At 52.9% G+C, this 26906-nt stretch overlaps 2 protein-coding genes and 1 long non-coding RNA gene across 16 annotated transcripts in view; 2 read left to right on the forward strand and 1 right to left on the reverse strand.

Annotated features, from left to right (window-relative positions):
- SPIRE2 (spire type actin nucleation factor 2) overlaps positions 1–9379 on the forward strand; it is a 53554-nt gene extending 44175 nt beyond the window's left edge. For 2 of the 3 annotated variants that reach the window (XM_034941097.3, XM_034941096.4), the window contains exons 11-15: positions 1521–1655; positions 1839–1906; positions 6234–6261; positions 7629–7744; positions 8112–9379. In XM_034941097.3, coding sequence (XP_034796988.1) covers positions 1521–1655; positions 1839–1906; positions 6234–6261; positions 7629–7744; positions 8112–8334 — 570 coding nt within the window. In that variant the 3' untranslated portion in view covers positions 8335–9379. Of the gene's footprint in view, positions 1–1520; positions 1656–1838; positions 1907–6233; positions 6262–7628; positions 7745–8111 lie in introns of those variants that run through there. The other variant, XM_034941099.3, reaches the window with a different exon arrangement.
- Positions 1872–11553, reverse strand: LOC134729324 (uncharacterized). Of its 2 annotated transcripts, XR_010110335.1 has the most exons (3): positions 11373–11553; positions 9904–9981; positions 1872–2441 (listed from the first exon to the last, which is right to left on the reverse strand). It is a non-coding gene; the product is annotated as an uncharacterized LOC134729324 (long non-coding RNA). The 2 variants fall into 2 exon arrangements; XR_010110334.1 differs by lacking the exon at positions 1872–2441 and having other exon boundaries at positions 9117–9981.
- A 70-nt stretch (positions 11554–11623) lies between these two features.
- TCF25 (transcription factor 25) overlaps positions 11624–26906 on the forward strand; it is a 39655-nt gene continuing 24372 nt past the window's right edge. For 8 of the 11 annotated variants that reach the window (XM_034941100.3, XM_034941101.3, XM_034941102.3 and 5 more), the window contains exons 1-5: positions 11624–11939; positions 21261–21422; positions 22639–22713; positions 24759–24877; positions 26577–26642. In XM_034941100.3, coding sequence (XP_034796991.1) covers positions 11748–11939; positions 21261–21422; positions 22639–22713; positions 24759–24877; positions 26577–26642 — 614 coding nt within the window. In that variant the 5' untranslated portion in view covers positions 11624–11747. The remainder of the gene's footprint in view (positions 11940–21260; positions 21423–22638; positions 22714–24758; positions 24878–26576; positions 26643–26906) is intronic. The other 3 variants (XM_003804995.5, XM_055100569.2, XM_055100570.2) reach the window with 1 other exon arrangement.

Here is a 26906-nt window from a genome sequence, read left to right on the forward strand (position 1 = left end):
TTTATGACCAAGTCCAGCAGTGCCACATTGTCCCAACTCACCAGGAATGAGTCACTAAGTCCAGCCTGTTCTCAAGGGGAGGGAGGGAATTAAGGCCCACTTCTTTTTTTTTTTTTTTTTTTTTTGAGACAAGAGTCTGGCTCTGTCGCCCAGGCTGGAGTGCAGTGGCGCCATCTCGGCTCACTGCAAGCTCCGCCTCCCGGGTTCATGCCATTCTCCTGCCTCAGCCTCCCGACTAGCTGGGACTACAGGCGCCTGCCACCACGCCCGGCTAATTTTTTGTATTTTTAGTAGAGACGGGGTTTCATCGTGTTAGCCAGGATGGTCTCGATCTCCTGACCTTGTCATCCGCCCGCTTCGGCCTCCCAAAGTGCTGGGATGACAGGCGTGAGCCACCGCACCCGGCCAAGGCCCACTTCTTAAGGAATTAGAGGACGCATTTAAGATGACCACAGGTCACGTGAGTGGTTCTTTAGCTCTGAAGTCTCAGAAGTGCTTTCTGAAGGGGGGGCTACTGAGCACCACAGAACCTGGTCTTCCATCTGCCCTGGGCTCACAGCCTCACCTGGGGAGCAGGCGGCCGTTCTCTGTACCTGGCGTGAGGTCTCCTGGCCACGGACGTTGTTGGCGTCACACCTGTGGCACCTGAGGTGAATTGTTCAGATGGAAACAGCACCGTCAGGCAATTGGCAACAGAAGCCCAAAGCCCTGGGTGCCTCAGGTCAGAGGGAGGAAGGAATGCAAGGGCCCCGCTCCCCCCAGTGCCAGGAGTGTGTGTTCACAGCTTTAGACAGGACAACCCACTGCAAATCCAAAGCAGACAACATGGTCCAACTCCATCTCTGTGGCACCTTCACAGATGGTGCCCACCTGCCTTGGCAGTGATGACCGACACTGCGAACGCTGTGCTGGCAGTGTGTTTAAGGGCTTTAACTGAATCGTCTCGATGGAGCTGAAATCCAGCCCCATTTTACAGAAGAGAAAACTGAGGCTTAGAGAGATCAGGTGTCAAGTTCTATGCCAAGCACAGGGAAGCAAAAACAGGACACACTCAACATAAAGTGGCCCCAGGAATCGGTGGCCAGGACACGGGAGGTGTGCTGAGTGCAGATGGGCAGATGCAAGCTGAGGTGGCCTGTTGGAGGGTCCTGGACCTTCCGGAAAAGAGGACATCAGCTGCTCAGGGAGGGAAGATTTGAGATGGACTCTGGCTGGTGTGGATCAGCCCATGGTGTGTTTGCAGGCAGGGACACCTTGAACAGACATGGGCTGAGGGGAGTTTGTGTGGAGCGTGGCCAGTGAAGGCTGGGCTGGCCGGCAGGGTCCGCTGGTCATGGGAGGCCTGGCCTGCAGCAGCAGGGCCCATCAAAGACGTGGGGACGGATGGCTGATGGACAGCGTTTTAGAAGGTCGCAGGCTTGTTTAGGCTGAGGCCAGGGAGGGTTAGGGTCCTCAGGGAGGGAGAGTAAGCTAGGGGAGCCTCCTGCCTAGAAGACTTTCTACCTGAGGCCGTCCCCTAGGAGTTCAGCCACCCCGTGGAGAGCCTGGCGCTGACTGTGGAAGAGGTGATGGACGTGCGCCGTGTGCTGGTGAAGGCCGAGATGGAAAAGTTTTTGCAGAACAAGGAGCTCTTCAGCAGTCTGAAGAAGGGGAAGGTGAGGCTGCCTAGACGTGGGGCCACGCTTTTGCCCGCTGGGTCAGGGGCGGGTGCTGAGAGGGCCCGATCCCAGGACTGTTTGCTCATGATCTGGTTGGGAGCCCGGAGGGGGTAGCAGGGACAGGGCGGGACCCCAGGGAGCTTGGGACAAAGCCAGGCTCTAACCAGTCTCTCCTGACAGATTTGCTGCTGCTGCCGGGCCAAGTTCCCGCTGTTCTCGTGGCCGCCCAGCTGTCTCTTCTGCAAGAGGTGAGCCTTCCCTTTAGCTGTCAGTTCACAAGGGAAGGAGGAAGTGAGAAACCTCGGGGCAGTACCGCCCACAGAACTTCCTGTGATTCCAGGAATGTTCTAGCATGTTCGATGGCTGATGAGTCCACAAGATATGGTTAGGACGAATGAGGAGTTAAATTTTAAATTGTATTTAAATTAAATTAAATTTAAATAGCTAAGCAACTCCCAGTTTCAGCCAAGATGGGGTAATAGGCATCTTCCACAGCCAAGAACAAACAGGATGTGAAACAATGGTTTTCAAGACAGCAGGCAACAAAAAGGAAACACAACGGGGCAGGCCTGCCGTCACCACAGGCATTGCCTGGAGAGTTTCTAGGTCAGGAGCCACAGCTGCCGGACACCCCCAATGGAGGAGGTCAGGCTGAGAATCCAGGGAGACCACAGCAGCTCGAGTCCGCCGTGCAGAACTCCAGAGGAGAGGGCTGCGCCGAGAAAGCCTCAGAGAAGGTCCCCCTCTCTGAAGGAAATGACTGAAGGCTGCAGAACATTTATCCTAAAGCAGAGATTGGCAGACTATAGCCACGGGCCAAATCTGGTCCTCGGCCTGTTTTGCAAGTAAAATCTCATTGGATACAGCCACACCCATTTATTACTCGCTCAGCCACGCCTAAAAGGTTTATTCTCTGGCCCTTTACACAAAAAATTTACCTTCCCTTGTTCTAAAGATCGGAAGGGACGGTGCTCAGGGGCAGGAATGAGTAACATCCGTTTCCACCGGCCACAGGCAGAAATGTCATAATTCACAGGGCACTAACTGGAATGCACACAAAGGGGCCTGGCCTCACTAACGTGGAGTAAGTAGCCCAAAGTGATTGTTGCTCTAGGCCTGACTGATAAATCATAAAAGCAAGACCTGAAAGGATCAAACTGTTCACAAGTATCTTAACTGATTCTGAGAACAAAGCTCAAGAATAAGAATTTTTTAAACATCAACAAAAAAACAAACCAGTACTCAGCAAGATAAAATGTGTGGCATGCAAAAAACAAGACAAAATTAATGACAATGTATTGTGGGTTTTGTAACACGTGTGTAAGTAGTGTTGATAACAGCAGTTAGCATGAAGGTCAGGGAGAGGGGAAAATTGGAAGTATACTTTTTTTCCTTTTTTTTTTTTTTTTTGAGAAGGAGTCTCGCTCTGGCGCCCAGGCTGGAGTGCAGTGGCGCGATCTTGGCTCAATGTAAGCTCCGCCTCCTGAGTTCCCACCATTCTCCTGCCTCAGCTTCCCGAGTAGCTGGGTCTACAGGCACCTGCTACCACTCCCAGCTAATTTTTTGTATTTTTAGTACAGATGGGGTTTCACCACGTTAGCCAGGTTGGTCTCGATCCCCTGACCTCAGGATCTGCCCACCTCTGCCTCCCAAAGTGTTGGGATTACAGGCGTAAGCCACCGCGCCTGGCCAGAAGTATACTATTTTAAGGTTTACTATGGTAAGGTGAATCACTATGATAAGGTATAGTAAGGTATTATACACGCTATACAAATATTACTTAAAGGTAGACTGTGATAAGTTAAAGATGTATACCATAAGTCCTAAAGCAACCACTAAAATAAAATAGTTACAGCTAATAAGCCAACAAAGGAGATAAGATGGGACCATAAACAGTAATTAATCCAAAAAAAGGTAGGAAAAGAAGGAGAACAAAGAAATGAGTCAAAAAGAAAACAAATAGCAAATGACAGCCTTAAACACAACTGTATCTCGCATCACATTAACTGTAAGTCATCCACACGACCCAAGTAAAAGTTAGAGTTTCCCAGACTGAATAAAAAAGTAAGGCTGGGCCGGGCGCGGTGGCTCACACCTTGATCCCAGCACTTTGGGAGGCCGACGCTGGCAGATCACGAGGTCGGGAGATCGAGACCATCCTGGCTAACACGATGAAACCCTGTCTCTACTAAAAATACAAAAATTTAGCTGGGCGTGGTGGCGGGTGCCTGTAGTCCCAGCTACTCGGGAGGCTGAGGCAGGAGAACTGCTTGAACCTGGGAGGTGGAGGGTGCAGTGAGCCAAGATCACGCCACTGCACTCCAGACTGGGCAACAAAGGGAGACTGTCTCAAAAAAAAAAAAAAAAGGTAAGGCTGGGTATGGTGGATATGGTAGCTCATGCCTATAATCCCAGCACTTTGGGAGGCTGAGGTGGGAGGATCACTTGAGCCAAGGAGGTCAAGGCTGCAGTGAGCTATGACGGTGTCACTGCACTCCAGCCTGGGTGACAGAGCAAGACCCTGTCTGGGAAAAAAAAAAATCACCTAATTTTATCTGTAAAATTATGTATATTTCTGTTGATATATGCTTGGAAAAGCCTGGAGGATGGAAACCATTACTAGCAGGGATCACTTCTGAGGATGTGGTGTCTACATTTTAATTCTCTCATGTTTGAATTTTTTTTTTTTATTTTTTTGAGATAGAGTTTCACTCTTGTTGCCCAGTCTGAAGTGCAGTGCCGCGATCTCAGCTCACTGCAACCTCTGCCTCCCAGGTTCAAGTGATTCTCCTGCCTCAGCCTCCCGAGTAGCTGGCATTACAGGCATGTGCCACCACACTTGCTAATTTCATATTTTTAGTAGAGATGGGGTTTCTCCATGTTGGTCAGGTTGATCTCCAACTCCCGACCTCAGGTGATCGCCCACCTTGGCCTCCCAAAGTGCTGGGATTACAGCGGTGAGCCACCACGCCCAGCCTTGAATTTTTTTTTTTTTCTTTTTTCTTTTTTGAGATGGAATCTCACTCTGTCACCCAGGCTGGAGTGCAGTGGCACAATCTCGGCTCACTGCAAGCTCCACCTCCCGGGTTCACGCCATTCTCCTGCCTCAGCCTCCCGAGTAGCTGGAACTACAGGTGCCCGCCACCAGGCCCAGCTAATTTGTTTGCATTTCTAGTAGAGACGGGGTTTCACCATGTTAGCCAGGATGGTCTCGATCTCCTGACCTTGTGATCTGCCCATCTCGGTCTCCCAAAGTGCTGGGATTACAGGCTTGAGCCACCGCGCCCAGCCTTGAATTTTTTATAAGAAGGTATTTATTTTTGAAATCAGATATGGGAATTAAAACAAAATTGAATCACTGTTTAAAACTGAGCATCTCAGTTGAGGCCCCTCTGGCTTCCATGGTGCTTTTATGGTGAGTAGTGTCAGGTACACACCAATGTCTACACGTCTTCTTAGAAGGAATCTTAGATATCTTTCCAAGACAGTGTGCAAGTTTTTTTTTTGTTTTTTTGTTGTTGTTGTTGTTGTTTTGTTTTTGTTTTGTTTTTTTTGAGACAGAGTCTCTCTCTGTCACCCAGGCTGCGGTGCAGTGCCATGATCTCGGCTTACTGCAACTTCTGCCTCCTGGGTTCAAGCAATTCTCTGCCTCAGCCTCCTGAGTAGCTGGGATTACAGGTGCCCGCCACCATGCCCGGCTAATTTTTTGTATTTTTAGTAGAGACGGGGTTTCACCATCTTGGCCAGGCCGATCTTGAACACCTGACCTCGTGATCCACCTGCCTTGGCCTCCCAAAGTGCTGGGATTACAGGCGTGAGGCATCGCGCCTGGCCGACAGTGTGCAGTTTTTAAAGACCCTTGTAGGTTTTTGTTTTTAAACTTTCCAAAAGTATGTGATCCATCATGGCTTGGTTCAGAAAGACCCATCATGCCTTGGTTCAGAAACAAAAATCTGCTTAAGAGGGACTTTTACCACCATTTTTTTTTTTTTTTGAGACAGAGTTTCGCTCAGTCCCCCAGGCTGGAGTGCAGTGGCGTGATCTCAGCTCACTGCAACCTCCACTTCCCGGGTTCATGCCATTCTCCTATCTCAGCCCCCCAAGTAGCTGTGATTACAGGTGCCTGCTGCCACGCCCAACTCATTTTTGTATTTTTAGTAGAAACGAGGTTTCACCTTGTTGGTCAGGCTTGTCTCAAACCCCTGACCTCAGGTGATCCACTTGCCTTGGCCTCCCAAAGTGCTGGGATTACAGGCGTAAGCTACCACATCTGGCCCACCACCACTATGTTTAAACCTTACTCTATATCCTACCACTTGGCAATAGAAAACTTGGCAGGAGAAAACTCCTGGAGCCATCCTTCCTGAGAGAATGCCAAGGAGCACATATATTTTGGGTGGATACCTAAGTATAAAGAAAAGCAAGATTTTGGAGTAAAATACTGAAGTAACCAAGCATCAGGCAGAAGGCAAGGATGGTTTGACCTCGGATGCGTGGAGGCCGGGATGCGACTGTTTCTCAGCTGTTTGTGGGCTTCCTCCCTGCTGATGCTGCATTTCCTCTGTTCCCTTCCAGAGCCGTCTGCACTTCCTGTAGCATAAAGGTGAGGACCATGTGGGATCTCTGGGGTCTGAGCAAGGCAGATGAGGGGCTCCACTGGCTTTGATTGGATGTGTTGGATGATGCTGCCTTACCAGGCACCTCATCCATTTCCTTTCAGGCAGAATCCATTCCTATACTTTCCAAGATAGTGTACAGTTTTTAAAGACCCTTACAGGTTTTTGTTTTTAAACATTGCACGTTAGTAGCCTTGTGCCAAAAAACCCTTCACTTCCCCTCTAAAAGTCCTACCTTCTTACATTATATAACTTTTTGGGTGTTTTAGGAGGGGTTCTTACTGCAGTTGAGGTGTGTGCTTATGTGCAGGTGCACAGAGGTAAAGGGGTCCTAACATTTAAAAGTATGTCAGCTGGGCACGGTGGCTCACACCTGTAATCCCAGCATTTTGGGAGGCCAGTGAGGCTGGCGGACCACTTGAGACCAGCCTGGCCAACATGGTGAAACCCCATCTCTACTAAAAATACAAAAAAATTAGCTGGGCATGGTGGCACGCACCTGTAATCCTAGCTACTCAGGAGGCTGAGGCATGAGAATTACTTGAACCTGGGAGGTGGAGGCCACAGTGAGCTATGATTGTGCCACTGCACTACAGCCTGGGTGACAGAGACTCCGTCTCAAAAAGACAAAATACAAATAAAAGTATGTCACCAGCCAGGCGCGGTGGCTCATGCCTGCAGTTCCTGCACTTTGGGAGGCTGAGGTGGGAGGATCTCTTGAGCCCAGCAAATTCAAGGCTGCAGTGAGTATGGCGTGCCTCTGCACTCCAGCCTGGGCAACAGAGCAAGATCTTTGTCTTAAAAAAAAAAAAAAAAAAAAAAAAAATATATATATATATATATATATATATATATGTATATATGTTACCCCTCAGGCCTCAGTTCAGAAGCAAAACTCTGCTTAAGGAGTACTCTTACTACCACTATTTTTAAATCTTACTCTACATCCTGCCACTTGGCAATGGAAAAACTTCCACCTCATGCATGTTAAATGTTGATTATGTGCAGGGTAAGGTGGCAGGTCCCGTATAGTATAAAAAGGGAAAGTTCTTGCCCTCTAAGGAGGCCCTGTCCAGATGAGCAGGAAACGTGGCAGGTCCCGCATGGTATAAAAAGGGATGGTTCTTACGCTCTAAGAAGCCCCTGTCCAGATGTGCAGCAAGCAGGAACCCCATGCCAGTCCTCAGCCAAAAGGCACAGAGGAGACATCGGAGAGCACAGGGACAGAGAATATTCTCCAGGCAGCCCTGGCTGCCACGCAGGTCCCAGACTGGGGAGGGAGGTCCCCTAGCACTGAATGTACCTGAATGTCTCTGGTGGTGCCTGGTTCATACCTCCTCCCTCTGTGCTGCAGATGAAGATGCCTTCTAAGAAGTTTGGACACATCCCTGTCTACACACTGGGCTTTGAGAGTCCTCAGAGGGTATCAGCTGCCAAAACCGCGCCAATCCAGAGAAAAGACATCTTTCAGTGCGTTCTTCGCCTTGCTGCTGATGTCACTGTGGTGGTCGGGCGTGAAGAGGAACTTGGGAGCTGGGGTGGAGGGGGCTGGCTTTGTCTGTTTGCTAGGACACCCCAAGGAAATGGAAATGCAAGGCAGAGACAGATCGTTGTGTAGGGCTCTGGGAGGCTGAGCAGTATGAGATGGAAACTGGACTTGGGTGGTCAGGGAACAGTCTGCTGAGATGAACACTGCTAGCTGTGTTTGTTGCCTGAGGGCCAAGGGGAGGCCTAGGGTGAAAGGCAGCCAGGAGGGGGCTGTGGCATGCACAAGCAGGGAGGGGGCTGTGGCACCCTGGCTGGCTCCTCTCCCTGAGTGCCCTCTCCCACTTCCCAGGTCTCTGCAGGGGCCACAGTGGCAGAGCGTGGAGGAGGCGTTCCCCCACATCTACTCCCACGGCTGTGTCCTGAAGGATGTCTGCAGTGAGTGCACCAGCTTTGTGGCAGACGTGGTGCGTTCCAGCCGCAAGAGCGTGGACGTCCTCAACACTACGCCACGACGCAGTCGCCAGACCCAATCCCTCTACATCCCTAACACCAGGACTCTTGACTTCAAGTGACAGCCCCAGGTGGCCAGGCCTCCAGGAGGCACCAGGCAGGCCCTGTATCAGGCTAGGACGCTCTGAGCTGTGCATGTACATATATACATATATAGATACATTTATAATATATACACACAGCCTATATATTTATATACACTGTTTCCTGGCCCCAGAGCTCATTTGGGTTCAGGCGCACTTCAGAACCCTCCCTGGGGGAGGCTGTTTCTTCTCAGGATTCCTTGCCAGGGAGGAAGGGGAGGGAACAGGGTGGGTTTTCTCACTGAAGAGAGAAAGCAGAAGGTTCTAGATCCTGGCACAGACTGCATCCCATGTTCCCATTCTCTTCTCCGTCCCCAGGAATGAGAACGGCAGTTTCCCCTCCCCAGTGGACGTCTAGGTGGGGACAGGGTATCTTGGCTCCCAGCTGGACCAGAGTGCCCTGCTTGCCTCTGCTCTCCCTTTGTGGGGACTCGGGCAGCAGAGGCATCTGGGAAGTCTCTGAGTAGGCAGGGTCCTCCTGGGAGGCACCCCTACCTGTTTGAAAGGTCTGGCCAGGCGTGGTGGTTCAGGCCTGTAATCCCAGCACTTTGGGAGGCCGAGGAGGGAGGATCACCTGAGGTCAGGAGTTTGAGACCAGCCTGGCCAACATGATGAAATGTCGTCTCTACTGAAAATGCAAAAATTAGCCAGGTATAGTGGCAGGAGCCTGTAATCCCAGCTACAGGGGAGGCTGAGGCAGGAGAATCGCTTGAACCCGGGAGGTGTATGTAGGTTGCAGTGAGCCGAGATTGCACCACTGCACTCCAGCCTGGGCGACAGAGCGAGACTCTGTCTCGAAAAAAAAAAAGGTCCGTGCGAAGCTGCTCCCTGCCCTTTCCCTTTCCCTGGGGTCCAAACCACATGTGTCCTGCCTCTCCTGGCCCTACCACATTCTGGTGCTGTCCTCACTCGCCCCTGGCCCAGAGGCTCCTGAAGATGCTGGGCGGTCCTGGCACAGGGAGGAGCAGCTCTGTAAATCTGTGCACATGGCCACTCTTGGCCTAATAAAGGAGGTCTCACAGTCTTCTGTCTGGGATGTGCGCTGAGGATTCACCCAGCATGGCATGTTCTCCCAAGGTTGAAGCTGGGCTTGAGGGGCCACCTGCCTTCCAGGACGAGGAAAGGCCTCCTGGCTTAGAGTCAGGTGCCCACCAGGCAAGGGCTCCAGGCCTGCTCTGTCCACGCAGCCCTGGCTGCCTCTACCAGCTTCGTGGTCCTGGCCACCACGGTCAGGGCTGCATGCGGACGGCACAGACTACTGCCCATCAGCTCCTCTGGCCACACCTGCTGGCCTGGGGGGCACTTTGGTCTCATTTCCCAGATCCGTATTCTTGTTCTCCAGGGAGAGGATCCATAGGGGCAGGAGGTGTGACTGCAGGCTCTAGACAGGCCCTGTGCTGAGTGCTGTCTGCTCACCTGCGCCTGGCTCAGCCTGTTAACAGGGCCCTGCCCTGCTCTTCCGTGACGTTCTGCCGTCATCTTACCTTACAGATGAGGGAACTGAGGCTCAACGAGGTCAAAGAATTTTGCCAAAGATACACAGCTCACCCAGAACTTTGACTCCAGGCTGTAATGCTGGCCGTGGGGCCTGGAGGTCAGAAGGGACAGGACTTGTAACTGATGGGCCTGCGGGAGAAAATACTCCTGTCAGCTAGGGTCCAGGAAATCCAAACACACAAAATTAGAGCCCCCAGTAAAAATAGCCAGCTTCTAGCATGCGTGTAAGCATTTCACGGACTCTCTGGCCTGTATTTTTATTCCTGTTTAAAAATAAGAAAACAGGCACAGAGAGGGTCAGGGAACTCCTCCGGTCACACAGCCAGCAATAAGCTAATGTGTAGTGCTTGGTAAGGACGACGGTTGTTCTGGTTCTCCGGGGACTCACACTCCCTATCATGGAGACTGGGTTGTAATTCATACAGGAACACTTGGAAATGAAAGCCCACGTTAAAACCCTAACCCACGGCAGGTGCAGTGGCTCACACCTGTAATCCCAGCACATCACTTGAGGTCAGGAGTTCGAGACCAGCCTGGCCAACATGGTGAAAACCCCATCTGTACTAAGAGTACAAAAATTAGCCGGGCATGATGGCACATGCCTGTAGTCCCAGCTACTCGGGAGGCTGAGGCAGGAGAATTGCTTGGGCCTGGGAGATGGAGGTTGCAGTGAGCCGAGATTGCGCCGCTGCACTCCAGCCTGGGCAACAGCAAGACCTCATCTCACAAAATAAAATAAAACCCTAACCCATCCTGGGAGGGGCCAGGCCGGCTCACCAGGGCTGCTTCCTGTGCTCATGAAGCCGCAGTAAGTCGGGCCGGAGGCTGCTGGCACCTGTCTTCTCTATGCCCTCCTGTCCCCATGTCCCCAACCCCAGGCACAGGAAGCTGTGCCCTCCGCCCACTGAACCGAGCACTGTCTCAGCCTCATCTACTTTATTTTTTTCATTTTTTTGAGACAGGGTCTGGCTCTGTCGCCCAGGCTGGAGTGCAGCGGCGCGATCTCGGCTCACTGCAGCCTCAGCCTCCCGAGTAGCTGGGATTACAGACGTGCGCAGCCACGCCCAGCTAATTTTTGTATTTTTAGTAGAGGGAGTTTCACCATGTTGCCCAAGCTGGTCTCGAATTCCTGACCTCAGGTGATTCGCCCACCTTGGCCTCCCAAAGTGCTGGGATTACAAGCGTGAGCACCGCGCCCGGCCCCTAGATCGTGACAAACGCGGGCGGCCTGTCCTAGAACTGTCAGAACCACTGTCCCTACGGAGGCCTCAGGCGGGCAGTAAGGGCCGCGTCCCTCAGTGCTGCTCGAGGGGCGGCGGTTCCAGGGCAGAGGCGGGCATCGACGGCTAGATCACTCGAATGACACCGTGACACTAAAAGGACCAACTAGCAACGTCCGGGACGCAGCTGAAATGCTGCAGGCACGATGCGGGGACAGGCCCCGGCGGGCAGAACGCGGCTGCGGGTTTCGGGCCACATGGATGGGCAAGGCCGGGCAGGGCCGACTGCGCGCCCGTTACCCCAAATCGAAGCCCGTCATCCCCGCGGGGCACCTCTCCATGCCCGGTGTCCACGGCGCGCAGGCACCCAGCTCTCCCGAGACCTGGTCCGGACCCCCCGGAGCCCGCCCAGACGCCGCCGCTGAAGCGGGAAAGTTCCGGAGAGCCGCGACGCGCAGGCGCCGCAGCCAGGCCCCGCCCCCACCCCTCGCGCCAAGAGTGCGCAGGCGCCGCAGCCAGCTCCCCCGCCCCCCCCACCCCCGCCCCAGGAGCGCGCAGGCGCCGCAGCCAGCTCCCCCGCCCCCGACCCCGCGCGAAGAGTGCGCAGGCGCGCCGACAGCCGAGTTTTCTGCGGTTCCTTCTCCCTCTCTCCAGACGTCGTGGTCGTTCGGTCCTATGTCGCGCCGGGCCCTCCGGAGGCTGAGGGGGGAACAGCGCGGCCAGGAGCCCCTCGGGCCCGGCGCCCTGCAGTTCGATCTCCGTGATGACGATGACGCGGAAGAAGAAGGGCCCAAGCGGGAGCTTGGTGTCCGGCGTCCCGGGGGCGCAGGGAAGGAGGGCGTCCGAGTCAACAACCGCTTCGAGCTGGTGAGGAGCGCGGCGGCCCGGGTGGGGGTGGGGTGGCCCTTGACGTTGTGGGGCGGGGCGAGCGTCCAGCCGGATCGGGGAGCGGGGGTTGTGATGCCAGGGCTGGGAAGGGTGACGTGGGTCCCAGCCGCAGTGGGGAGGGCGGGGCCGTGCGTCGGGGCCAGGGCGACGCGGGTGGGCGGTGGCGTGGGGTGAAGACGGCGAGCCGCGGAGTTAAATTGGGTTCTAACCCCGGTGAGGTGGGCGGGGCTAAGGGATGGGGCGGGGCCATGCTGTCGGGGCGGGGCGACCGAATGGGCGGGGTTAAGCGAGGTCCGGGTTGTGGAGGGGGCGGGGCCTTGATGCCAAGGGCGTGGCCAACGTCCGCGGGGCCGGGCCACGACGTGGGCGGGATTAAATGGGCCTGCGGCCACGTGGCTGTCGTGGGGCCGTGACGCTAAAGGGCGTGGCTAAAGACGGGGGCGAGGCGATGGCGTGGGCGGGGTTAAATGGGGCCTGGGGCCACCGTGGGGGTGGGGCCATGGCGTAGGGGCAGGAGTCGGGTGGGGCTTCCCTTTCTCGAGTCTAGAGGGGCCTTCTCTGGGTTCCAGGGTTGAGGACTTGCCAGGCCTCTGCGAGCGTTCTCCTTTAATCCTCACAACTCTGCCTAACCCAGGGCCTTGCGCTTCGCTGCATCCCCATCAGCCTAACCCAGCGGGTTAGTCTTACCCTTTGCTGCATCTCCGGCAGCTCGTTTCTGGCACAGGGAAGTAACAGTTTGACTGTATGGTTTGCTCATGCCGTCCTGTGACGTTTTCTCCTAAGCCCTGGCCTCCGTCTGTAACTCTGCCTCTGCGGGCTCTGCGATCCTCCCACCTCAGCCTCCTGAGTAGCTAGGACTACAGGTGGATGTCACCACGCCCGGCTAATTTTTTTTTTTTTTTTTTTTTCTTTTTTGTAGAGAAGAGGTTTCAGCCTTGTTGGCCAGGCTGGTCTAGAACTTCTGCGCTCAAACAATCTGTCCACCTCAGCCTCACCAAGTGCTGTGACTACAGGCGTGAGTCACCATGCTTGGTTGACTGCCCTTCTCACATCAAGTGCACCTTTAGTGGTCCCCAAGACCCCCGTCAAGGTTCAGTAATTTCCTAAATTCACAGCAGTTACTGAAAGCTTTTTTTTTTGAGATGGAATCTTGCGCTGTTGCCCAGGCTGGAGTGCGTTGGCACAATCCTAGCTCACTGCAACCTTGAACTCCTGGGCTGAAATAGTCCTCTCACCTTGGCCTCTCAGAGTGTTGGCATTACAGGCATGAGCCACTGTGCTTGGCCCCGTAAGTCTTTTTAAATTTTTGTCAATGTAATTTGTCAAAAATGATATCACATTATTTTATTTTACACTTCTTTGTTAGTGAAATGCAGCACCTAGCTATATATTCGTTGACCATTTATATTTCTCTTTGTGACAACCTGTTTATATCTTTGCCTTTTTATAGGGGGTTTGGACAGTCTTTTTGCTCGTGGAAGCTTGCTATCAATTGTCTCTTAACGAATTTTCTCGGTTTGTGTTTGTTCTTTAACTTCTTTAATTTCTGCGTGCTGAAAGATACTGGAGCCACTTTTCTCATTGTTACACATCCATCTCTCTAGAGTGTCTTCACATAGATCTTCCCTGACGTGACTTTTTTTTTTTTTTTTTTGAGATGGACTCTCGCTCTGTCACCCAGGCTGGAGTGCAGTGGCGGGATCTCGGCTCACTGCAAGCTCCGCCTCCCGGGTTCACGCCATTCTCCTGCCTCAGCCTCCCAAGTAGCTGGGACCACAGGCGCCCACCACCACACCCGGCTAATTTTTTGTATTTTTAGTAGAGATGGGGTTTCACCGTGTTAGCTAGGATGGTCTCGATCTCCTGACCTCGTGATCCGCCGGCCTCGGCCTCCCAAAATGCTGGGATTACAGGTGTGAGCCACTGTGCCCGGCTTTTTTTTTTTTTTTTTTTTTTTTTTGGTTACAGACAGGGTCTCACGGTGTTGCCCAGGCTGGTTGCTGGTCTTGAACTCCTGGGTTCAGGTTATCCTCCTGCCTCAGCCTCCTGAGCAGCTGGGACTACAGCATACCCTACCATGCTCAGCTTGTTCTTTTAATGCTTTTTTTTCCCCATTTAAATATTTAATCTTTTTGGTATTTATATTTGTGTTGGTGGGAATTTGGAAAAAGTGTGGTTCATGAGTTGACAGAGTAAGAGTCCGTAAGGTCAGAAACCACACAAACCCTTGTGGACTTTCTGGAGTGAGTTTGAGTGTCAATAACACTAACAGCCTCCATGGATGAATGACTGCTTATCGTGCTGTGTTCTTAGGAATTTCAGAGAATTTTATCCAGTGGCACACATCAGTCTTAATTTAAGCATTCCATACTTTTTTGCTCTTAAAACTCATATTTGGAAATAATATAATCAAAATGTTTATTGGCATTCTGTTAAATAGGTCTTAATAAACAGAAGTATGGGAGACGGTAAACAGCCAGTTACGACTAAATGGTTATGAATGTGAATGCATTGGTGAGAGACATGGTGTTTCTCTTTTTAAAAAATTTTATTTATTTAGAGACAAGATCTCTTTATGTTGCCTAGGTTGGTCTTGAACTCCTGGGCTCAAGAGATCCTTCCGCCTTGGCCTCCCAAAGTGCTGAATTGCAGCTCCCAGTACTTTGGGAGGCAGAGGTGGGCAGATCACCTGAGGTCAGGAGTTCGAGAGCAGCCTGGCCAACATGGTGAAACCCCATCTCTACTAAGAATACAAAAATTGGGCCAGGCGTGGTGGCACATGCCTGTAATCCCAGCACTTTGGGAGGCCGAGGTGGGCGGATCAGGAGGTCAGGAGATCGAGACCATCCTGGCTAACATGGTGAAACCCCGTCTCTACTAAAGAAATACAAAAAAATTAGCCGGGTGTGGCGGCGGGCACCTGTGGTCCCAGCTACTCAGGAGGCTGAGGCAGGAGAATGGCGTGAACCCAGGAGGCGGAGCTTGCAGTGAGCTGAGATCGCGCCACTGCACTCCAGCCTGGGCAACAGAGCGACACTCCATCTAAAAAAAAAAAAAAAAAATACAAAAATTGGCCAGGCATGGTGGTGGGTGCCTGTAATCCCAGCTACTTGGGAGGCTGAGGCAGGAGAATTGCTTGAACCCAGGAGGTGGAGGTTGCAATGAACTGAGATTGTGCCACCAGACTCCAGCCTGGGCAACACAGCGAGACTCTGTCTCAAAAAATAAATAAATAAATAAATAAATCGTAATAATAATTATGGATTTGTCTATTTCTACTTTCAACCCTGTCAGTTTTTGCTGTGTGTGGGTGTGTGTGTGTTTTGGTTTTTTAGAGACAGAGTCTTGCTCTGTTGCCCCGGCTGGAGTTCAATGTCACAATTATAACTCACTGTAATCTTGAACTCCTGGGCTCAAACCATCCTCCCACCTCAGCCTCCCAGGTAGGTGGAACTATAAGTGGGTGTCACCACACCTGACTAATTTTTTCAATTTTTTTTGAAAGCCAGTGTGCTGGGATTATAGATGTGAGCTACCATGCCTGGCCTAGAATCTTTTTTGAACTGATTGGTAATGAAAATAGCAACCTATCAAAATTTGTGGGATGCAACTGAAATGATGATTAGAACTTTATCATCGTAAATTTTAAATTAGAAAAGTGTTTAAAAATCTAGAAGTTTACCTGAAACTTCTACCTTAAACTAGAAAAAGAGCAAATTAAACTCAAAATGTGTCGAAGGAAGAAACTAATGAAAGAGGGGAATGCACTGAATGGAGTATGGACACGATGGAGAAGATCAGTAAGACCGAAACTTGGTTCTCTCAAAAGATGAGTTGGCAAAAACTCTAGATTGACTGATGGAGGGAAAAAGGGAAGGTCCAGGTACGTTGCCATTTTCAGGGATGGGAGAGGAGTGTTCACAGGTACAGATGGTGCAGATAGTAACGGGCGATAAGGAACTTCCTGCTAATAAATTTTCCAGGTTAGACAAATGGGCAAGTTCCTTTAAAGATAAAACTTATCTAAATTGACACGTGAAGAAATAAAAAAATCTGAGCCCTTTTATCTATTAAAGATACTGAATTTTTAAAAGTATAAAACATGCCAGGCTAGGGTTGGTGGCTGACACCTGTAATCCCATCACTTTGGGAGGTCAAGGCAGATCCATCACTTGAGCTCAGGTTTGTGAGACCAGCCTGGGCAATGTGGTGAAACCCCATCTCTACAAACAATACAAAAAAACTGTCCAAGTGTAGTGGCACTCACCTGTGGTCACAGCTACTCGGGAGGCTGAGACGGGAGGATGGCTTGAACCCAGGAGGTCGAGGCTGCAGTGAGCTGAGATGACGCCACCGTACTCCAGCCTGGGGGACAAAGTGAGACCCTGTCTCAAAAAAAAAAAAAAAAAAAAAAAGTTCCAACAAAGACAACCTCAGGCTGGGTGTGGTGGCTCATGCCTGTAATCCCAGCACTTTGGGAGGCCGAGGCGGGTGGACCACCTGAGGTCAGGAGTTCGAGACCAGCCTGGCCGACATGGTGAAACTCCGTCTCTACTAAAAATCACCACTTTTTTTTTTTTTTTTTTTTTAGGAAAAATGGAGATTTTCCTCTCCCCCTAAAAAAAGATAAAACTCCTTCCTGGTTATTAACAGAAATGCTCATCGAGCTTTATCCTAAAGAAGATCAGTCGTGGACAAATACCTTGTGAAATGTTCCCCATTTGAGACCCTAAAACTAATGAAAATCACAGCTTTTGGGTAGGTAATAAGTTGTTTTGTTTTTTGAGACGGAGTCTTGCGCTGTCGCCCAGGCTGGAGTGCAGTGGCACCATCTCAGCTCACTGCAAGCTCTCCCTCCTGGGTTCACTCCATTGTCCAGGCTTAGCCTCCCGAGTAGCTGGGACTACAGGCGCCCACCACCACGCCCGGCAAGTTTTTTTGTATTTTTAGTAGAGATGGGGTTTCACCGTGTTAGCGAGGATGGTCTTGATCTCCTGACCTCGCCATCTGCCCACCTCTGCCTCCCAAAGTGCTGGGATTACAGGCGTGAGCCACCACGCCCAGCCAGTAATAAGGTTTGTCTGACGGTGATCGACAGCATTTTAGAGCTGATGCATGGCAGTAGAGATTGCAGCAAATCATGTGTCATCACCAAAACTTCACTGAAGAAGCAAAAGTAGGCCTGTCACCCGTGCTGTCCGTGTACACAGATGGGCTTCGGGGCCTGTCACACGTGCTGTCCGTGTACACAGATGGGCTTCGGGGCCTATCACACGTGCTGTTTGTGTACACATATGGGCTCCTGGGCCTATCACCCATGCTGTCCGTGTACACAGATGGGCTTCAGAGCCTGTCACACGTGTTGTCCGTGTACACAGATGGGCCTGTCATACGTGCTGTTCGTGTACACAGACGGGCTCCTGGGCCTATCACCCGTGCTGTCCATGTACACAGACGGGCTCCTGGGCCTATCACCCGTGCTGTCCGTGTACACAGATGGGCTTTGGAGCCTGTCACCTGTGCTGTCCGTGTACACAGATGGGCTTCAGAGCCTGTCACCCGTGCTGTCCGTGTACACAGATGGGCTTCGGGGCCTGTCACACGTGCTGTCCGTGTACACAGACGGCCTCCTGGGCCTATCACCCGTGCTGTCCGTGTACACAGATGGGCTTCAGAGCCTGTCACAAGTGCTGTTCGTGTACACAGACGGGCTCCTGGGCCTATCATCTGTGCTGTCCGTGTACACAGATGGGCTTCGGGGCCTGTCCCACGTGTTGTCCGTGTACACAGACGGGCTCCTGGGCCTATCACCCGTGCTGTCCGTGTACACAGATGGGCTCCTGGGCCTATCACCCGTGCTGTCCGTGTACACACATGGGCTTCGGAGCCTGTCACACGTGTTGTCCATGTACACAGACAGGCTCCTGGGCCTATCATGTGTGCTGTCTGTGTACACAATCAGGCTCCCAGGCCTATCACGCGTGCTGTCCGTGTACACAGGCAGGCTCCTGAGCCCATCACGCGTGCTGTCCGTGTACGCAGGCTCCTTTCCATTGAAGTTCAGCTTGGCATAGAGCTTTTTATGAATTCAATTTGTCAAACACCTCAAAATAAGAATTTTTTTTCTTAGGAAGTCAGCATGAGTTAATAAAAGTAAATTGGGTGTTGGCCGGGCACGGTGGCTCACGCCTGTAATCCCAGCACTTTGGGAGTCTGAGGCGGGCAGATCACCTGAGGTCAGGAGTTTGAGACCAGCCTGGCCAACATGATGAAACCCCATCTGTACTAAAAATACAAAAATTAGTCTGGCATGGTGGCACATGCCTGTAGTCCCAGTTACTCGGGAGGCTGAGGCAGGAGAATCACTTGAATCCGGGAGGCGGAGGTTGCAGTGAGCCAAGATCATGCGATTGCTCTCCAGCCTGGGCAACAGAGCAAGACTCCATCTCAAAAAAAGAAAAAAAAAAAGTAAATTGGGTGTTGTGGTGTGTGCCTGTAGTCCCAGCTCCTGGGGAGGCCGAGGCAGGAGGATCCCTTGACCACAGGAATTTGAGGCCAGCCTGGGCAACACAGTGAGACCCTATCTCTAAAAACAGACAAGTAAACCAGCACCCAGCTTCACTAAGAGACATCGTCATCAGTTGAATGTTGGAGATGGTGTAGATCCAATTTACCAGTGACCGCCCACAGGTTAGAAACATTTCAACAATAGGCTTTGTTTCAGCTTTCTTCCTTTACTGCAGGGTGCAAGGCAGCCGGCCCATGCCTAGGCCCCAGCTTCGCCAGCAAAGGCCAGGCAGAAGGAGGCATCACCATGAGAATCACCATCATGGTGCTGCTGGGATGGCACAAACCTCGTTTTGGTGGAGTGTCAGTGTTTTCAAGTCAGGGGCTCTGTTTACATAACACGTCTGTACTGCCATGGATTTTCTCAACGGGCGTAAATTGCTCCTGACTTGTCTCAGCGGGCGTTTAAGATGCTCCTGAATTGTATCCTTGTCATGTGGGAGCCTCCATTGGAGAGAAAGCCGACTGACCGGCGAGCACAGACCTGCCCTGTGCTTTCTTCTCTTCAGCAACCATGGCCGGGGTGTCTGTCTTCCCAGGTGCAGCCGAGTCTCAATTCTGTTTCAGAAACTATCTCAGGGCTGTGGGGCTTGGAGCTGATTGTGTTTTCTGAGCTTTGTGGTTTTCAAGATGTTTTAAATTAAACAGGCAGTTTTATTTATTTTTGAACCTTAGTGCATCCGATTGGATCCATCAGAATCTCCTAGTTCATAAAGAATTGTTGATGCTGGTCTCTGTTAGCTTTTTTTAAAAAAATTTAGAGCTAGAGTCTTGCTCTGTTGCCCATGCTGGAGTGGCGTTGTGTGATCATGGCTCACTCCAGGTTCCAGATTCCAGCTGCTGGGCTCACGCAGTCCTCCTCAGCCGCCTGAGTAGCTGGGACTCAAGAGGTGTGTGCCACCACACCCTGCTAATTTTTTGTAGAGATGGGGTCTCACTGTATTGCCTAGGCTGTTTTCAAGCTCCTGGGCTCAGATGATCCTCCTGCCTCAGCCTCCCAAAGCGCTGGGATTATAGGCGTGAGCCACCACACCCAATCTGTTAGCCTCTTTTTTTTTTTTTTCTTGAGATGGAATCTCGCCTTATCGCCCAGGCTGGAGTGCAGTGGCGTAATCTTGGCTCGCTGCAACCTCTGCCTCCCGGATTCAAGCAATTCTCCTGCCTCGGCCTCCCGAGTAGCTGGGATTACAGGCACGCGCCACTGCACCCAGCCGATTTTTTTATTTTCAGTAGAGACGGGATTTCACCATGTTGGTCAGGCTGGTCTTGAACTCCTGACCTCATGATCCACCCACCTCGGCCTCCCAAAGTGCTGGGATTACAGGCCTGCACTGCCACCATGCCGATTACAGGCCTGCACCGCCACCATGCCCAGTCAGCCACCGCCGCGCCCAGTCAGCCTCTCACTAGCTGAGGAGCCAGAACTTTTACCGCGCCCGGTCAGCCTCTCACTAGCTGAGGAGCCAGAACTTTTCCTGTTCTTACTCTTCTCCCACTGCCTGTCTCCCCTCCAATCTGTATGTGAATGTATGTTGTGAGGTTTTATCCATTTAATATTATACTCCTAAGATTCATCCATATTGTGTGTTCAGTGGTGGTTCATTAATTCATTCATTCTCGCTGCTATAAAAGGTTCCAGACTTGGCGTGGTGGCTCACGCCTGTAACTCCAGCTCTTTGGGAGGCTGAGGCAGGAGGATCGCTTGAGGTCAGGAGCTCAAGACCAGCCTGGGCAATGTGTTGAGACCCCCATCTCTACAAAAAATTTAAAAAATTAGCCAGGCATGGTAGCCCACGCCTGTAGTTCCAGCTGCTTGGGAGGCTGAGGCAGGAGGATGCTTGAACGCAGGAGGCCAAGGCTGCAGTGAGCCAAGATCACACTGCTGCACTGCAGCCTGGATGACAGAGCGAGACTCTGTCTCAAAAAGAGAGAGAAGGTTTCATCGTATGAATTATTTTTATCGTATGTCATTTTCTTTTTCTATTTTGAGATGGAGTCTTGCTCTGTCGCCCAGGCTGGAGGGTAGTGGTGCGATCTTGACTCACAGCAACCTCTGCCTCCCGGGTTCAAACGATTCTACCACTTCAGCCTCCCAAGTAGCTGGGATTACAGGCTCCTGCCACTGTGCCTGGCTAATTTTTGTGTTTTTAGTAGAGACAGGGTTTCGCCATGTTGGCCAGGCTGGTCTTGAACTCCTGACCTCAAGTGATCCGCCTGCATCAACCTCCCAAAGTACTGGGATTACAGGCACGAGCACCTCGCCTGGCCTATCATTTTCATTAGGAAAAGTTTGTAGGTTGATGGGTCCTTGGTGCCTTTTTTTCCTGCCTGCTGCTGGAGAGGAGCTGAGGCTTGAGGAGAAAGGAGGAAGAAGGAACTTTAATGCATTGGCTGAATATATATATTTAACGTTTTGTCCTGCAGGTGGTCCTCTGTAAATGGAGTGAATTACAATATTTGAGGAGTCTTCCTTACCTCATCTCTGAAGGCAGAGATACCCCATAGCCTCGGGGCCCCGGCTTTCTGTAGAGCTGCTGACAAAGTCCCCCTGAGCCAGAGCTGAGTCACTGCTGTGTCCAACAGTCTCGGGTTCTTGCATCTTTCCCGTCCAGCGTCTCGCACTGACCCTGGGGGTCCCCAACACAAGCCCGTTCACATCTCACTATTCATATCTCAGCATCAGCGTTCACACTGTAAGTAACGCCCTGGCTCTTCTCCAACCTGTTTTTCCAGATAAACATTGACGATCTTGAGGATGACCCTGTGGTGAACGGGGAGAGGTCTGGCTGTGCGCTCACAGACGCTGCGGCACCAGGGAACAAAGGGAGGGGTCAGCGTGGAAACACAGAGAGCAAGACGGATGGAGATGTCACCGAGACAGCGCCCTCAGAGCAGGTGGGGGGCTGAGTGGTGAGGAGGTGGCATCAGATGGGAGAGTTCCAAGGCACCCAGCCACGTGTATCCTGTGCTGTGATTTTCCTTGGAGGTGTAATTTTCTGAGTTCCATTTTGGTTACCTGCTAGTTGCCCCCAAATTTACTTGGGAACCTTGATGAGATTTGCATGAAATGAGTGAAGGTCGCAGGCCTTTCTCCTGCATCTCAGGAGAGTCTGCGCCTGCCCAGCAGTGTGTGTAACCGCACACGTGTGTTCTTCCTAGCCGACCGCGCGCGTGTCCCCCCTAGCCCGCCGCGCGCGCGTGTCCCCCCTAGCCCGCCGCGCGCGCGTGTCCCCCCTAGCCGGCCGCGCGCGCGTGTCCCCCCAGCCCGCCGCGCGCGCGTCCCCCCTAGCCCGCCGTGCGCGCGTGTCCCCCCTAGCCCGCCGCGCGCGCGTGTCCCCCCTAGCCCGCCGCGCGCGTGTCCCCCCCTAGCCCGCCGCGCGCGCGTGTCCCTCCTAACTGTGCCCCGAACGTTTGCTTGGCTGGGTTGTGGATCTGGGTGCTGGTGTAAGTGAACTCTGAAGAAACACGCAGGTCAGGTTAACGTGGGATGGGCAGAGATGCAGACAGCCTGCTGCTGTGCTCCACAGCACAGAAGAGGGGCCCGAAAAGGAGAGCTTGTGTTCATTTATCCAACAAGTGTTCTTGGGAGCTTGCTGGGTGCTGGGAACATGCCTCTGCCCCCCAGGAGCCTCTGGTTGAGAGGGCAACACACATGTGAAGTGACAGGTGGGTGCTGACTGGAGGCTCGGGGTCCTGGGGGCTTCCTGAGGAGCCTTCCTGATGTTGGAAGGGGTTGGCCAGGTGCAGGCGTAGGGGACCACACATACAGGTGCGGCATGAGGCGGCCAGGGCACAGCAAGGCCCCCGTCTTCAGGGTGGCTGCAGTGTGGCAGGGAGTGGCCGACACAGGGAGGAGTGAGAGCTGGACCCGGTCAGGGTCCTCTGAGGCTGGACACAGAGGGCCGGGGGGCTGCTGTAGCACAGCCCGAGGGGCTCGGAGAGGTGGGAAGCTGCCTGCTGGAGAGAAGAGAGTGAGTTGAAGGGACTTTTGGGACACGGAGGGAGAGGTAGGGGCTGCTTAGATAAGGGTGGAGTCACGCTTGCTGCTTTAATTCTCACTTCTTAAGATTTACTTCTCATTCCACTGATGAAAATGTGTTTCTATCATTAGTCTCATGCAAGTGGCAAACTCCGGAAGAAGAAAAAAAAACAGAAAAACAAGAAAAGCAGCGCAGGAGAAGCATCGGTACGTGAGTTGGGCCTGGCTGTGCTCTCTCCCTCTGCCTGACGCCCTCTCCCTCTGCCTGACGCCCTCTCCCTCTGCCTGACGCCCTCTCCCTCTGCCTGACGCCCTCTCCCTCTGCCTGACGCCCTCTCCCTCTGCCTGACGCCCCTCTCCCTCTGCCTGACGCCCCTCTCCCTCTGCCTGACGCCCCTCTCCCTCTGCCTGACGCCCCCTCCCTCTGCCTGACGCCCCTCTCCCTCTGCCTGACGCCCCCTCCCTCTGCCTGACGCCCCCCCCTCTGCCTGACGCCCCCTCCCTCTGCCTGACGCCCCCTCCCTCTGCCTGACGCCCCCCTCCCTCTGCCTGACGCCCCCCTCCCTCTGCCTGACGCCCCCCTCCCTCTGCCTGACGCCCCCCTCCCTCTGCCTGACGCCCCCTCCCTCTGCCTGACGCCCCCCTCCCTCTGCCTGACGCCCCCCTCCCTCTGCCTGACGCCCCCTCCCTCTGCCTGACGCCCCCTCCCTCTGCCTGACGCCCCCTCCCTCTGCCTGACGCCCCCTCCCTCTGCCTGACGCCCCCTCCCTCTGCCTGACGCCCCCTCCCTCTGCCTGACGCCCCCTCCCTCTGCCTGACGCCCCTCTCCCTCTGCCTGACGCCCCTCTCCCTCTGCCTGACGCCCCTCTCCCTCTGCCTGACGCCCCTCTCCCTGACGCCCTCTCCCTCTGCCTGACGCCCCTCTCCCTCTGCCTGACGCCCCTCTCCCTCTGCCTGACGCCCCCCTCCCTCTGCCTGACGCCCCCTCCCTCTGCCTGACGCCCCCTCCCTCTGCCTGACGCCCCCTCCCTCTGCCTGACGCCCCCTCCCTCTGCCTGACGCCCCCTCCCTCTGCCTGACGCCCCCTCCCTCTGCCTGACGCCCCTCTCCCTCTGCCTGACGCCCCTCTCCCTCTGCCTGACGCCCCTCTCCCTCTGCCTGACGCCCCTCTCCCTGACGCCCTCTCCCTCTGCCTGACGCCCCTCTCCCTCTGCCTGACGCCCCTCTCCCTCTGCCTGACGCCCCCCTCCCTCTGCCTGACGCCCCCCTCCCTCTGCCTGACGCCCCCTCCCTCTGCCTGACGCCCCCCTCCCTCTGCCTGACGCCCCCTCCCTCTGCCTGACGCCCCCCTCCCTCTGCCTGACGCCCCCTCCCTCTGCCTGACGCCCCCCTCCCTGTGCCTGACGCCCCCTCCCTCTGCCTGACGCCCCCTCCCTCTGCCTGACGCCCCTCTCCCTCTGCCTGACGCCCCTCTCCCTCTGCCTGACGCCCTCTCCCTCTGCCTGACGCCCTCTCCCTCTGCCTGACGCTCTCTCCATTCTCTTCTGGCTGTTTTTCAAGGTGGTGTTGAAAGAGGCTTACTTAGTATTTTTATTCCTTCCTATTAGGAGTATAACTAAGAGATCAGGGAAAAAGAAAAGGGAAAGTTACTTTCTAAATGCTGCTTCCTGTTTGTACCCTTGTTCCTTGATGGGTTGGCACTCTGCTCCGTGTCTCTGTGGGAATGTGTGATCTGATGGGGACATCCCTTCTAGTTCTGGTGCTCCTGTGACCCGTGGGATACTTGCTGTTTGCGCTGACATCTGTCCCATGCTTATGGGTTAATTGCATGGTGGGTACAGAACCCTCCACTGGAGCTAGTCTGTCATCAGAAAAAAATATGTTTTCATCATTGCCCTTCGTCCTCGTCTGACTGTGTCCTGAGACAAGGGTGTAGCTTTGTTGCTGTTTAGTTGGTGCCACAAGTCCCAACCCTGTTTGCCTGAGGAGGTGAGCACACCTGTGTGATGTGGAATGCCCAGTTTTTTCTAGGGTCCTTCTGGTTCTGTGATTCTGTCTATGCTGAGCGCTTCTTAGGAAACATCTCTTCTTTTTTCTAAATGTGGGGGTGGTACATAGTGTTTGACTTATGCTGTCCTTGAGGAAGTAAATACAATGTAATAGGTCTCTTTTAAGATAAATAATTTTGTTATTGTTACAATATTTAAAATAATGTCAGTGTGGTGATTAAGAGCTTGTTTTGGGGCTTTTAGGAAAACGGACTAGAAGATATCGATCGCATCCTAGAGAGGATTGAGGACAGCACTGGGTTGAACCGTCCCGGCCCAGCTCCCCTGAGCTCCAGGAAGCACGTTCTCTACGTGGAGCACAGGTGTGGCCCCCGCCCTTCTCTGCGGCCGCCCTTCTCTGCGGCCGCCCTTCTCTGCGCCTGCCCTTCTCTGCGCCTGCCCTTCTCTGCGGCTGCCCTTCTCTGCGGCTGCCACAGAGACTCCGGGGGAGGAAAAGGTTCTCTAAAAGAGGAAAAATAAAATGTACTATCTTTATTTAAAAATCATATGAGTTTATTGGCTGGGCACGGTGGCTCATGCCTGTAATCCCAACACTTTGGGAGGCCAAGGCAGGCGGATCACGAGGTCAGGAGATCGAGACCATCCTGGCTAACATGGTGAAACCCCCTCTCTACTAAAAATACAAAAAATTAGCTGGGCGTGGTAGTGGGCGCCTTATAGTCCCAGCTACTCGGGAGGCTGAGGCAGGAGAATGGCGTGAACCCAATAGGTGGAGGTTGCAGTGAGCCGAGATTGTGCCACTGCACTCCAGCCTGGGCAACAGTGCGAGACTGTGTCTCAAAAATAATAATAATAATAATAATATGAGTTTGTTATTACTCATTTAGGAAATAGGCCGGGCCTGGTGGCTCACGCCTGTAATCCCAGCACTTTGGGAGGCTGAGGTGGGCAGATCACCTGAGGTCAGGAGTTTGAGACCAGCCTGACCAAGATGGAGAAACCCCATCTCTTGTGAAAGTACAAAATTAGCCAGGTGTGGTGGCGCATGCCTGTAATCCCAGCTACTCAGGAGGCTCAGGCCGGAAAATTGCTTGAACCTGGGAGGCGGAGGTTGCGGTGAGCTGAGATTGTGCCACTGCACTCCAGCCTGGGCAACGAGCAAAACTCCGTCTCAAAAAAAAAAAAAAAATCCAAAAATTAGCTGGATGTGGTGGCGGGTGCCTGTAATCCCAGCCACTCAGGAGGCTGAGGCAGGAGAATCGCTTGAACCCGGGAGGCAGAGGTTGCAGTGAGCCGAGATTGAGATCACGCCACTGCACTCCAGCCTGGGTGATACAGCGAGACTCTGTCTCCCGACAAAAGGAAATAGAAACAAGGAGGAAAGGAAGTCATCCATATTTCAGAGAACTTCTAGCTTTACTTCTTATGTATATTAGAGAGTTCCTTCTTTTTCTCTTTTTTAAGAGATAGGATCTCTCTATCACCCAGGCTGGAGTTCAGTGGTGTGATCATAGCCCACTGCAGCCTCGACCTCCTGGGCTCAGGAGATTCTCTTGCCTCAGCCTCCCAAAATGCTGGAATTACAGGTGTGAACCACCACGTCTGGTCAAAAAGTTCCTCCTTACCCTGTCATCCTTGGATGATTAATTCATCTCTTGGTCTTACAGATGCTTAATGAATCGCTGTCCCTACTTCAGAAATTATTGCCAGCTTAAAAAAAAAAAAAGCGCCGTGGAGTCAGTTAAGACGCAGTAGTGTAGTCCCAGGGTGCGTGCACTGCCCCGACTGAGCCTCAGAAACAGACGTGTGCCACACACAGTGCCTCTTGACACAGCACTCACCGAGCACCCTCACGGCACAGTGACGGCAGCTTCCCCATGGTGCCCGCAGTGGCGAGGCCTCAGCTGTGGTTGGGGGGGTGATTTTAGAGGAAGGCCTGGAAGCTGCCTTTCAAGCCAAAAATCCGTGTTCTTTCCTTGACTATTAGGTAGCTTTCTGAAGCTTTTGGAATCGTCTTAGAACATAATTTCATGTTTCTTTCTACAATTTTCAATTCCCCAGACACTTGAATCCAGACACAGAACTGAAAAGGTATTTTGGTGCCCGGGCAATCCTGGGGGAGCAAAGGTAAGGTCCACACTGAGCTGCATTCTCACAGCTGTTTCATTCCTTCTTAGACTCTTGGCCGCGGGTGGTGTTCCTGAAGCTAGTTTACCCTTGAGGGAGAGTATTTAAAGCCAGAGTGCACACGTAACCCTTAGAATTGGGGTCTGAATGGGAGTCCACAGATTGTCTGTGTATAACCTTGTCTGTGACCGTGGGTTGTGGAGATGCTCAGAGTAGCTGGTCTCCATCCCTCACACTGCCTTGTCCAGCATGAGGTTTCAAAAG

Source organism: Pan paniscus, chromosome 18 (genome assembly GCF_029289425.2).
Source record: "Pan paniscus chromosome 18, NHGRI_mPanPan1-v2.0_pri, whole genome shotgun sequence".
Classification (NCBI taxonomy): domain Eukaryota; kingdom Metazoa; phylum Chordata; class Mammalia; order Primates; family Hominidae; genus Pan; species Pan paniscus.